Source organism: Boleophthalmus pectinirostris, unplaced genomic scaffold (genome assembly GCF_026225935.1).
Source record: "Boleophthalmus pectinirostris isolate CB_2022bp ecotype Guang Dong unplaced genomic scaffold, ASM2622593v1 HiC_scaffold_10, whole genome shotgun sequence".
NCBI classification, from domain to species: Eukaryota; Metazoa; Chordata; class Actinopteri; order Gobiiformes; family Gobiidae; genus Boleophthalmus; species Boleophthalmus pectinirostris.
In genome coordinates this window covers 15697672-15710157 of record NW_026570971.1, presented here as the reverse complement: position 1 = coordinate 15710157, position 12486 = coordinate 15697672, and the positions used below count along the sequence as shown (strand labels likewise).

Sequence of the window (12486 nt, the reverse complement as noted above, 5' to 3'; positions counted from 1 at the left end):
TTTTGTATCTATCACCATATAAAAAAAACTGAACTTCAACTATCAAAAAACATAAATTACATTAATGTAACATAAATCATAGGTCCTGATTTATTCCAATTTAGGGCACAAAACTGTATTATTACAAAACTGAAGAATACACAATAGTGTTAGTTACTGGCGCAAAAAAGATGGAAGTCCATAGAAAGTGAGAACTCGGCACTCATTCCCTTCTACAGTGTCTCTGACCATTAAAATGTGTAAAACTTCAACAGTTAACCTGTCAAAGTTAGGGCTGTTTGACCTCCTCTTGTCTTACATCACAGCTGTGTGGATCCATCACTGCAATGAAAATGCATGATTATTTATAATGTGAACGTATGAAGTTGTTCCTTAGAAGCACAGTGAAAAACATGCACTTGTGTCACTTACCCTCTGCTGGTGTTTTGACAGTCTGGTAACATCTGAAGCATAAAGTCAGCAGCAGGGCCTCACCACACTGGAACATGATGTAAATGAGTGGGAAGAGAAACATTGGTCCAATGACCTCTGGGGGGAATGCTACTTTCAAGATGGCTGTGCACAACTGGATATTTTGACACCCAGTCTCCATGGAAATGGTCCTACAGCACCTAAAAACACAGATATTTCATTTGTTGCCACCGTTTGGCAGTTGATGGTATTAATACTGGTATTAAATTAAGTTTTCCATTACAATGTTGGGAATACATAGTTATTGACTTAATGGGAACACATAGTTATTGACTTACTGAGCATCAAGCTGGGACACAGCTGACATGACATATCCCAGAACAAACCCTATCAGGGGCATGAGCGCAGCCACAGCCAGAACATCTGGCATGAAGATCATCCACATCACACCTTTGACAGCCATGCCAGACAAAACTGACACCAGAACAGTACACACAACCAGAACAATAAGACCTGTCTGTTTGACAAACAATCAACATTGTCAGAGGAAACCATATATTTCATTTTGGCAGCAGAATGCTGACTAATCTTACCTTGGTTACAACTGGAGCATATTTTGGTTTGTAATAATTTATGAGGATGCCAGCAGTACAAGGAATAAGAGTTAATGCCAGAGTGGTTGTTATGCCACGATAAGGTACAGCATTTTGTAGTCCAGAAAAGCCTTGGCAGAAGGCAAACAGCAGCAAGGGCATCATACCCAAAGCCGCAATAGAGGAACAAGTTGTCATCACAATGCTGGATGTGGAAGGATATGGAAAAATAAAACATTATATAATGTAAACACCACTTTTATGGATAATAATAAGTAAAGCTTTATGATGCTATTAAAATACATAAAGTTAATGCAGTGAATTGCTTCTGTAAAGTAATTTAGAACATGCATTTTGTATTAATCAGTATATTTTGCACAATTGCAAGTTAAATCTATATAATGTAAATAAAATATATCTAATCTGATACATATGCTGTATATCAGTTTTAAGACTTCTGTGGTTTATCACATTACACTCTTTATTAATCTTCAAAATACAGTCTAGACATGTTAAATACTATCAGTACATCAATGAGATGTTACCTGAGGTTCATGTCACCTTTTAGAGCCAAAGAGAAGATATTAGATAATGTTCCCCCAGGACAGCAGCCACAGATAAGGACAGTAACTGCTTTGATTGAATCCATTTGCAGAATCTTTGCCAAACTGAAGGCTGTTACAGGCATGATGCCAAACTGGGCCACCAAAGCAATGACCACTCCTTTAGGCTTCAGTAAATGCTTCTTGATTTTTGAAACTTCCATTGTACAGCCGAGGGACACCATTGTGATGAGAAGCATGAGCACGGTCAAGAAGTTTATGGACTGATTGAGAAAATAACTGATCTTAAAGCCGCCTGTTGTTGTATTTCCAGTTTGGTTTCCTTCAAAGTAACTTTTAGTTAACTGATTGTAGAATTCTCTAGTAAGGTTCACTGTAGAAATTCCTGGACTGTACATTTCCCCTTCTTTTGTTTCCACCTGAAAAAGAAAATTCAGTTTGCCACCAAATCCTTAACTTGTTTTAAAAATAAATACATTTTAAAAATCAAATGTACTATCAGGCTAGGGTGTCTGTGGCAGAAATCAGTTCCAAAGAAAAATACTATCTTCATGTATATTCATGCATGTTACACCATGTTTATCTTAAGTGGTTAACCTACCCTATCCAGATGAAAATGACCCTTGTCCAGATAGATGTAAAGTAAACAGTTTTAACACTGAATTAACCATGGGCACTGATATGTGACGGCTGACTCAATATGGGATGAGAAAAAACAGAATTCTGCCAACTCAACAAAGTTAAAGACATTAATGGGCTCATCTGGAGAGATTAGTCTCCATACACTGAGCACAAATGTTTTGCACTCCCTGACTTAGGCTGAAAGGTAGGATGCAATCCACTAAATAAAACAGATTATCATAAACAAGTGACAAATAAAAATATATTTTAATTCAAATACTTAAACAAAATAAACCTATACATATACCACTATAAAAAGCATTTTACCTTCATGTTGGTCCTGTACAGCTTTAAGCCCACTCACTGGCTCACATCACTCCCCACATTCTTGTTCTTAGCAACTTTTTGCGCTTCGGCCCCTTACCCTCCTCTTCTCATCACATGGCCCGTGACAACGCTGGAGGTTCTGAAAGGCAGTCTAGAGACAAAACACTAACCAACACTGTGTTCTGTCCAACTCGCAGAATTGTATCATGTTTGCACATGATTTCATGTGATTACTTATTAGAAGTCTCTTCCTATCTGTTGAGTTTTATGGTGCCAGGTCTTTTTTGTTTCCTCGTGGGAAAGTTGAAATTGGGAGGCATGAAGATGTGAATACAATGCCATTACATGTCTAAAGAGTTATGTTGCTCAGCCTCACTTGTAAACAGATCTTTAATTATTATTATGCAATCAGGCAGAGGCTCCTGTTTGTTCTGCCAGTTTGTGGGCCTTTTCAAATGGGGGCTGTTCTTTTATTGTGAGCCTGCCTAGTTTGTCAGTGAGTTCATGAAATATTTCAGATTTTTGTTTCCTAATCCTTCAAAGTAAGGCAGAGATTAGACCACATGTTTAATGCACCTCACGTGCCTAGTCAGTGGGTCCCCTGCAGCAACAACAATCATGCTCACTTGAGGCACAGTCAAGGAGACTTGGAGATCAGTAGTTGTAATTGATTGAAATGAATAATAAAACAACTCTGTTTATAGAATAGCTTAGCAAACAGTAGGTTTTCGAAACAGTATACAATTAAATATTCTAATTAGTAGTTTCCTAAGGGTACAGAGTAACAACCAGGTTTATTATTTTTATTAGGTTACAACTAAGTGTTGCTAAAATTTGATTACAGATACTAATTTCTATTAGTATCTGATTTTGCAATTCTTTTGACAACCCTACTATAACTTACACAGTTATATGGAAATAAATACACACAACTTTTAAAAAACCTGTTGAAAGCAGTGCTACAGAAAAAAAAACAAAAAACAATCAAACAAAAATCTTCAATGGTTTATGGTTTGCAAAATATTTATTAAAATGCACCACAATACAAAGTACTACTATACTGTGTTTGGCTTGCAAAATATCTTTAGAACAAGTCTGGATAAAAACAAAAACACATAAAAAAAGCTAGAAAAAAATGCACATCCCTCCACTGTAATTCATTCTTTTGCAGGCAGAGTTGCAGTTGCATTATGAACAGTGAAAGCTAGGCTATTTAAGGCCCTTTGGAGGCAACCATTAAGCCATGAGAAATGAGTGGGGGAGGGTGGCAAAGGAGAGCTTGGCAAGGCCACCATCTGGTCTCATAATCATATGCTTATGAGCGCTGTGTCATTGTTAAGTACGAACACTAATGACAAATAATAATACTACAAAAAATAAACTCGCATCTTGCTTGATCTAGAACACAGATCATTGTAATATAAACCACAATATGCCTACTTAGAGTAACTGTGTCGAGGTCTGTGTACTTCACAATGAGCATCACCACAAAAAATGTAAAACGCCAGGATTCTTTTCAACCTTCAACTTGGAATCGAATGATCGATGCGATGGTGCGGTTAATGGGGTATATTTTGTAGATTTGACTAAGTTAGTTGAAATGTGGTAATTGTAGTTCAACTATGTTGACAGGAGGCTTACCTCAATAAGTAAACTAGTGGCAAATGCCTTCGTTACCCACAAACCATTGCGTCGTAGAGTCTGCGCAAAGCGTGTTTTCCCGTCCATGTGTAGGCGAATCACGTGTACGGACCCCTGTTGGTCGTCATGTCTGTGCAGTAGCAGAGCTCGGAGCTAGCTTTTAGCGTTTATAGCCCACCACAGTTGTCGCTACACTTTATTTTGACAGCTGCATCAATTTCTGTGCATATTACAGAAGAATGAGCGAAAACGATGACATCGAAGTCGACAGCGATGTACGTGGTTGAGTTTTGGCTTGACGTAGCTAGCATGTTAGTTAGCCAAAGACAGCAACTTTAACATTCCCTCTGTAACCTACAGTATCGTATTCAACTCAAGTTATACAAGCTGTGTTATGGTTTTGATACTGTATATTTAGTGAAGCTACTGAGTAATATTGTAATGGAGCTCTAATGCAAATACTACCAAGCCTGTTTGTTTTGTTGTTTTGGTATCGATTCTGGAGCTAGATCGGGGTGTAACATCTATGTCATTATGTTACTTTATGGATCGGGTAGTGGTTTTATGACACAAAAATAATAAATATTAAAATGTACATCCTTACGATTAGTGCATCAATTATTCTAAGAAACTGACCCCTTTCCACGTAAACCTGCATATTGTTGGGAGAGGGGCAGTCTAACCGGGCCAACAGTGTTAACACTCAATAGCCGCAGTAGTAGTATTAGTAAGAGCTACTGGTTTAATTCTACCACAAATGTAAACGAAGGGTTATTTCTGTTCTGTTATAATGTATTCATCGTTAATTTTGCCTACAGATATTTCGTCCACGGCCCTTTTAAAGATGGCCCCAGCTCAGCCATCAAGTACGACGCATTTGCCTGTTGCAGAGGCATTAGTTTTGAGGCAAATAATTATACCATTGTACAGTATTTGTCGTTGTGCAGTTGGCTTTGCCCAAGAATAATATAGACACATTTCATGTCTGGTCACATATTTTTGAGCTACAGAATTCCCTTCCCCCTCTTGATTAGGCTTTATCTCCTGGCTTATCTGTCACCAGTGTAGCCTAGATTTAAAGACGTGTATTCATGCTACATTTCTGATTTCCTTTTGTGCTAAAAATTGAGCTCATATCCTTCTATAACTTAAGCATTAGGTCATAAGCCAGTCACCGTGCAAATCTCTAGCCTGAATGAATTGGGGCATTTGACCTGAATCATTTGAAAATTGTATCATCAAGCTTTGTAAAATCAAAGGGAAAATGCTCAGTATATTTATAGTTTGGGAAAAGAAATGGTTGTTATCATTTGTCATGTTATCTTGTTGGGGTGGAAAACCAAATACACTAAACAACTTCATGAATTGTAATTTAATACTGATTAAGTTTAAATTTGTTCTCTTACAGGCAGATAAGAGAGCACATCACAATGCATTGGAGCGCAAGCGCAGGGACCACATTAAAGACAGTTTTCACGGTTTACGAGATTCTGTACCTGCATTACAGGGAGAGAAGGTAAGGACAATTCAGACCCCACTACAAACATGCATGCACTGGAATGAAGGAAAGATCCTAAATTGTTCTAAAAAAAAAAGTGTGCGTGTGCGCGTCTTTTAACACAGAATAACCAGACATTTAGTTTTGACATTTAACCCCATTACCAATGCCTAGAAATTTGTTGCTGGAAAGTGTTCTCTTTCTCAGGCTTCCAGAGCACAGATTTTAGACAAAGCCACAGAGTACATCCAATTCATGAGACAAAAAAACCATACCCATCAGCAAGACATCGATGACCTAAAGAAACAGAATGCACTTCTGGAACAGCAAGGTAATATTTGTTGACATTATTAATACCTGTGTATAATATCTAACCCAATTTTTATACTTTCTTCCAGTTCGAGCACTAGAGAAGGCCAAGGGAAACAATACACTTGCAAATAATTATTCCTCTGATAGCAGCTTGTACACAAATCGCAAAGGGAGCGCCGTGTCGGCGTTTGACGGTGGGTCTGATTCCAGCAGCTCAGAGTCTGAGCCTGAGGAACCACCCAGCAGAAAAAAGCTGCGTGTGGAGCACAGCTAGAGCTTTCCAAAAGGACTGTAGCCCACCAGCCCCTCTCATATGTCCGGACAATTAGTCCAGGATGAAGACTGTAGACTGAAGAGGTGCTAGTACTATCATTGTAAAAACAAACAACAAATGCTTTTTTTCCAGACAAATCCGCCATAGCCAACCCACAGTCTTCTGTCATTTTATGATAATAAGGCAGCTCTGTAGTTTTGAAATAATTTCTTTACAAATGTCTTTATAGCCCTGCAAAAGTTGAGATGCAGTTCCAAAAAGAATGATTTTTGAAAAACCTGGTTTGTGTAAATGACAAATATTTTTTCCCAATGTTCTTACATTTATGGAAAACTAGAATGTGAAATGTAATGTGTGATACAAATAGCAGCCATTTTGATTTGCTCTAATTGGCTGAAATATTTGTCAATGAGATGTTTGTGTAATCCACTTTTTCTATTTATATTGGTATATTGGTATTGTTTCTTACCCTTATAGAATATTATGTATCAGTATGCTCCATTATTTCTAATGATCAGACTATATTGGAGGCGTAACATGCTTTCCTCCGTTTGGGTAGAATCTGCATAAATGTTCATGTACTTTACCCGATTTTATGTCAGTATAAATATTTCTTGATGAATGCTAAACTTTTTTGCTTTTGGAAGTCTGTTTCTGTGTGTACTAGTTGATATGGAGAAAAGTCTTCCCGTCCCCTTGGCCCTACTCTGACTTTTTTCTATTTGGTAAAATAGTGTGTGCAGTTTATGTTCTTGTTATTCATACAGGTATGTTGTACATACTGCCAATTGTCGTCTTGCAAGTTGAGGCGGACCTTTATTATGAGACTATAAATAAAACTATTTTATCCTGTATAGAGAATCTGTCACAGTTCGCATGGGTTTACAGTTTGTGTTTCCACTAACATCAGAGTTTATTCAAGAAACTGAAAACCCCTTGTTTACATGATTTTGCGGTCAGATCTACTTTTAGAATCAGTATGGTGCGATTGGTGCGTTTATGAAAGAAAAAAGGCCATAAAACAGACAAGCCGCCGTGTGACATAAAACAAGTTTAGGTTAAAATGGCCAGACGGTCACCTACCAACATACGCTAGAGATTAGTGTATTGAAGTTACGAGTGTCATTACATACGCTAGAGATTAGTGTATTGAAGTTACGAGTGTCATTGAAAGCCGCACGGCAGCACAGTGACATGGTCCTGTCACGCTCCGGAGGCATAATTCACATGAGGCATGGCAAAGCAGTACGATATTCTGTTCAGGCTGCTGATGCTCGGAGACTCCGGAGTGGGAAAGACGTCCATGCTGCGCCGCTTCACAGAAAGTGAATTTGAATCGTCACATATTTCCACGATTGGTAAGCCATCAAAGGTTTCCACAACTTTTCGATACTTTGTTGTTAATGAGATAATTTGAACATTTCCCCCCAAATTTGAACCAGAAGGCAGTTCATTTAAAATATGTAAACGATGTTTATAGATTATTATTATCCCCTAGCAGATTTTTTCTTTGGATACGCCAGTAAGATTAGCCTGCTACTGAACACAGTGGTCGTAAACAAAACTTTGGCTGCTGAGAAACTTTAGCCAATAATTCTTTAAAACGGCATTATTCTTTTGAAGTGCATATTGGAGAGATTCTTTCTTTCTTCTCTTATGCCACACTACGCTCAGTTTACACTGTCTTCGCTTTCCATGGGCCATGGGTTTATTTTATTTAGTTTCTGCTGTAAGTAAGCTTAAATACGGTAGCTCAAGTGTCGTGAAAATACACTTTGAAGAGCACTTTTATTTGTCAGTCTGTACATTTAAAATTTCTTGGAACAACACAGACTTTGTTACTGTATGAAATAGGCTTTTGTCAGTAACAGATTAGGCCAATGTATGAAATGCATCCAGAGCACAATGCCCACTTTGTTATATTGCGTTTTATTCTATTTATTTAATTCAACCAAAGACGCATACATAACATTCAGAATTTAAAGGTGCACAATGCAGCTTTTCAGGTGGAGGGCATGCCTCCACTTTGTCTCTGTGGAGATGTTTTAGCTCTGCCTGGAATGTTTCCCAGCGTGGCATTACAAGTTTAATGCCACACTGTGGAACATTTTAGCAAAGCAATAATCGCTCCATCAATACAAGGAGGTGGCTCCCATAATGCACCTTCAAAACAATTCAGTCAGCGTTGTGCTTTAATCTGCATAGTCATATTTGACTTTGAGACAATAATATTTTTCCTGTATAGTTTTGCTGTGGTTGGCCCAAATGATGACAGTTCAGTTCCCTCTGGGTTGTTCTGCTCTGGCTTTGAACTAACTGCACATCCTGTATTGTTCTCAGGGGTTGACTTCAAGATGAAAACATTGGAGATAGACGGACTTAAAGTGCGAGTGCAGATATGGTAAGTTCATATATATATATATATTTTTTTTATTTTACAAGTAAAACTAGGTTTCCTTTGTTCATTAGAATTGGTTCACTATCAACCTGGTTAAATAGTTAGAAATTTTAATTTGTAGCTAGAACAATAATTTAAATTTGACATAAATACACCATAAACATGTCAAGTGTCTGGTCTGTGATTTGGCCAGATAACAATGGATGATTATTGAATTGGTTGTTGATGTTTCAATTTATTTATTTGCCACAATGAATCAAAAGTTGTTGTAACCCAAATGTGCATGGATTGATCATATTTTATATTATGCAGGGACACAGCTGGTCAAGAACGCTACAAGACTATAACCAAGCAATACTACAGGCGTGCACAGGTGAGCTTTCATTTCCATTCCTTGTATAAACTGTCATGTATAATAAGCTGGATTCACGTGGCATTACAGCAGTCTGAAAGACCAATAGTTTACAATTGAGCTGGAGGTCAGAAGTCTCTTTGCCTTAGTGTATTTTATCTTGGCTTCAAATAAATTTAAATTACTTTTTCATTAGACTTAGACTAGACTAAATTTGTGGACCCAATGTCTATTAAAGGTTAAACATTTATGTACGGATGTATTTTTATTTTCCAGGGTATCATTTTTGTCTACGACATTACAAATGATTCCTCCTTTAAGCACATTTCAAAGTGGGTTGGTGATGTAGAAGAGGTAAGAAGCTCAGAATAAAAGTTTTGCATTGTTAAAATAGAAAAAAATTATAAAATAAAGTTAATGTAAAACTGCTGCAACCATCCCCAAACCTACATTGCTACAAGAATACAGCATCCAGGAAGTGTGTTGTCGTCACACATTTTGGTTTTCCCTTTCCAACTGAGCTGGATCATGTTTTGTCTACACTAACTTCCTTGTGTTGTTCTGCAGTTTGCTCCACAACAAGTGCAAAGTATATTAGTAGGAAACAAGTCTGATGAACAACCAAATCGCCAAGTGCCTGTGGAACTTGGAATTAAGGTATTGCAGCTGAAAGTTTTATTTTGTTATATAATTCAACAGTTTTTTACATTTTAGTATTTTTGTAGCTTGCTTCATCTTATGGAATGGACTTCTTTGAGACCAGTGCATTTGCAAACTGTAACATAAATGAGGTAATTGTTTGTCAAACATTCTACCTGAGCGCAAAGAGTATCTATTACCGTATTCCATGTTCTAAATGTATTTGCTTTGTATTTCCTTTAGTCTTTCACGCGTGTCACAGAACTGGTCTTACAAGCTCACAAGTCAGACATTGACAACCTTATAGGATCTCTGGATGAATATTTGGAAAGAGCCGCTTTGGGGGAGGAGTCATCCAGCAGCCCAGCAGATAGCGGCTCTCAGCGAACATGTGCCTGTTAACAGAAAACACACAGTGCCATTATAACACTGTACTCACTTCAACCAGCCAATGTCTACACAGCAATTCACACTGGAACTACGCTGCATTCTGCAACTTCACCACTAGAGGGACCACACTGCACAGCAACCACTAGGATGACAAGGTGGCTTTACTGTTGCATTCAGTCAAACATTACATTACTTCATAATATAAGTCTATTTAAATGTAGATGAAGAATCAACATTAACCTGTCAAATCACCTTATAGTTATTTTGGATGCAGACTTGAAAAGAAGTAAAGAAGATAGGTGGTTGTTAATTATTTAAAGAGAGAAACCTGATTCTAAGCCGTGTTGTTTTATTACTGTGTGGGTCTTTTCTTAACAATGTTGTGCCATGTTCTCTGATTGCGCTAAATGTGCAAAGGTGAGGATGCATGTTGAAACTGTTCATTTTGTTTTGTGTTTATTTAAGAAATGTGTACAATTCAACTATTATAATTGATTATTTTAAAAGACAAATAAAGTGGTATTTTTCTTAAGTCAAAGTTTGGAACTGCAAATTGTTGGTTCACACTTTGCTGAGGGGTCATAAAGTGCCTTGTACATTTTTCATTACAACGTGACAGGTGATCGCCTAGTAAATTTTTAACAATGGGGAATCTGATATGCCACTTTATGCCACAGAAGAAACTTTAATGATGTTCAAAACATCGCCTTCTCACACTGAAAATGAAATATGATACAAGTAACATACCACTTAATCCTTGAACAATAACGTGATTAGTTTTGGCATTATTTCTGATTTGGAATGATGGTACTTTGCATTAAAAATCTGTTGCATGAGGTTTTCACACTAGAGTTCTACATGGATCAGTTTCCTGTTGGGCCATGCAATACCCATGAAAGACAGTCAGGTGACCATGTGGTTGTATACAGTCACGCACAGGTATCCCATCTGCCTTCAGAGTGGGACAACAGATGAGACGAAATGACGTTCATAGCAAAGACGTTCTATGACCTAAGAGCCGTCACTCTGGAGGGAGACTCTGTGGACTTTAACGTGTACAGGGGAAGAGTGGTCCTCATTGAGAATGTGGCGTCACTGTGAGGCACAACCACCCGGGACTTTAGCGAGCTTAACCAGCTCCAAACCAAGTACCCCCATCGGCTGGTGGTCCTGGGCTTCCCCTGCAACCAGTTTGGATACCAGGTACAGTATCCTTTTTTTAATGTACCTTTTATATATTTATAGAGTCAATTTTACAAATGAACCAACGCTATATTGTTTTCAGGACTAACTATATGAACTTCCAAAATAACACATCTATTTTTAGTTACTATGTTTTGGTTTTGTGGCTTAATTTATTCTAGAACGTTTGAATTTGAATTCAGCGCCTATGACAAAATAAAATACCATTGCCAATGTAGTGGTCTATGTATGTTTTTTTTTTTTTTATAATTAATTCTGTATAATATTTTTGTATTTTATGTTGTTTAGCACATCGTATAATATTGTAAACCTAAATGTAAATGTAAAACAAGTTCTGTATCTTTTAGGAGAACTGCACAAATCCAGAAATCCTAAATTGCCTCCAGCATGTACGCCCAGGAAACGGCTTTAAACCCAACTTCACCATGTTTGAGAAGTGTGAGGTCAATGGGACAAACACACACCCAGTCTTTGCCTACCTGAAAGACAAGCTCCCATATCCTGATGATGATCCTAATTCACTTATCCAAGACCCCAAATTTCTGGTCTGGAGTCCCATCTGCAGGACAGACATCTCATGGAATTTTGAGAAGTTTCTCATTGGACCTGAGGGAGAGCCCTTCAAAAGATACAGCAAGAAGTTCCCTACTATCAACATAGAGCCAGACATCCAGAGACTGTTGAAATTAACCAAGAATTAGGACAAGAGTCCTTACTCCAATACATTTCACTCAGTAATTTACAGTAACGTCAAAATGAATGATGTCCTCCTCATTTTAAGCCTTATTTAATGATGGTGGTATTTTAAACAGTAGTGTGAATATCATCTGATGTCTTAGAAGTGCTTAACTCTGCTGGATGATTACATTCATTTTTACACGTTTTGGTTATAAATGTATCATAACAGCTAAAGAAATGCAGTTTTTGTGTTAAATCATTGGACCTTGTTTGCATGTATGTCTTGCTTTATGCTCTGGCCAGCAGATGGTGCTATTGACCAATTGACAATACGGTTTCACATTTGCGCTGGAATAAATCTATTCAATCAATGCACTCGTTGTTTTTATTTTTAAGCATGAACTAAATATTGCATAGCTAAAAGCAAAGTGTGCGTATAAGAAGAGTTTGCTTCATAAATAGCCAAAAAGACTGGCAATATTCTTGACTGGCATTTGGGCTAGTTGAGTAATGAAGCAAATTACCTACCAACATAGGCCTATTTCTCTAGATAAAGTGCTACATTAAAAAAATAATTAACCAAACC

General features: G+C 37.5%; 4 protein-coding genes across 5 annotated transcripts; 3 read left to right on the top strand and 1 right to left on the bottom strand.

Moving 5' to 3' along the window:
• Positions 1-268: 268 nt before the first annotated feature.
• Positions 269-4243, bottom strand: LOC110155406 (hepatic sodium/bile acid cotransporter-like). The gene is made up of 7 exons (XM_020919505.1): positions 4157-4243; positions 2613-2666; positions 1550-1986; positions 1005-1209; positions 750-928; positions 412-611; positions 269-321 (listed from the first exon to the last, which is right to left on the bottom strand). The coding sequence occupies exons 1-7, from the start codon at positions 4241-4243 to the stop codon at positions 269-271; spliced, it is 1215 nt and encodes a 404-aa protein (XP_020775164.1).
• Positions 4237-7101, top strand: LOC110155505 (protein max-like). The gene is made up of 4 exons (XM_020919617.2): positions 4237-4431; positions 5565-5672; positions 5862-5985; positions 6053-7101. Exons 1-4 carry the CDS (start codon positions 4396-4398, stop codon positions 6238-6240), a joined length of 456 nt encoding a protein of 151 aa, XP_020775276.1. The 5' UTR covers positions 4237-4395; the 3' UTR covers positions 6241-7101.
• A 114-nt stretch (positions 7102-7215) lies between these two features.
• Positions 7216-10551, top strand: LOC110155649 (ras-related protein Rab-15-like). 2 transcript variants are annotated; one of them, XM_020919798.2, is made up of 7 exons: positions 7216-7598; positions 8581-8641; positions 8951-9011; positions 9267-9344; positions 9558-9647; positions 9716-9781; positions 9873-10551. In XM_020919798.2, the coding sequence occupies exons 1-7, from the start codon at positions 7475-7477 to the stop codon at positions 10029-10031; spliced, it is 639 nt and encodes a 212-aa protein (XP_020775457.1). In that variant the 5' UTR covers positions 7216-7474; the 3' UTR covers positions 10032-10551. The 2 variants fall into 2 exon arrangements, with proteins under 2 accessions (XP_020775457.1, XP_055014082.1); XM_055158107.1 differs by lacking the exon at positions 9267-9344.
• Positions 10552-10978: 427 nt separating this feature from the next.
• Positions 10979-12156, top strand: gpx2 (glutathione peroxidase 2). The gene is made up of 2 exons (XM_020919411.2): positions 10979-11222; positions 11570-12156. Exons 1-2 carry the CDS (start codon positions 11001-11003, stop codon positions 11921-11923), a joined length of 576 nt encoding a protein of 191 aa, XP_020775070.1. The 5' UTR covers positions 10979-11000; the 3' UTR covers positions 11924-12156.
• Positions 12157-12486: the final 330 nt, after the last annotated feature.

Excerpts from the sequence above, each read along its gene's own strand:
- LOC110155649 (XM_020919798.2), top strand. The coding sequence starts at position 7,475 with ATGGCAAAGCAGTACGATATTCTGTTCAGGCTGCTGATGCTCGGAGAC. Across the intron at positions 8,642-8,950 it reads AAAGTGCGAGTGCAGATATG|GGACACAGCTGGTCAAGAAC; the intron begins GTAAGTTCATAT and ends TATATTATGCAG. Across the intron at positions 9,782-9,872 it reads CAAACTGTAACATAAATGAG|TCTTTCACGCGTGTCACAGA; the intron begins GTAATTGTTTGT and ends TATTTCCTTTAG.
- LOC110155406 (XM_020919505.1), bottom strand. The coding sequence starts at position 4,243 with ATGGACGGGAAAACACGCTTTGCGCAGACTCTACGACGCAATGGTTTG. Across the intron at positions 612-749 it reads GTGTCCCAGCTTGATGCTCA|GTGCTGTAGGACCATTTCCA; the intron begins GTAAGTCAATAA and ends CTGTGTTTTTAG. Across the intron at positions 322-411 it reads TGTCAAAACACCAGCAGAGG|TGATGGATCCACACAGCTGT; the intron begins GTAAGTGACACA and ends TTTTCATTGCAG.
- LOC110155505 (XM_020919617.2), top strand. The coding sequence starts at position 4,396 with ATGAGCGAAAACGATGACATCGAAGTCGACAGCGAT. Across the intron at positions 4,432-5,564 it reads ACATCGAAGTCGACAGCGAT|GCAGATAAGAGAGCACATCA; the intron begins GTACGTGGTTGA and ends GTTCTCTTACAG. Across the intron at positions 5,986-6,052 it reads TGCACTTCTGGAACAGCAAG|TTCGAGCACTAGAGAAGGCC; the intron begins GTAATATTTGTT and ends ACTTTCTTCCAG.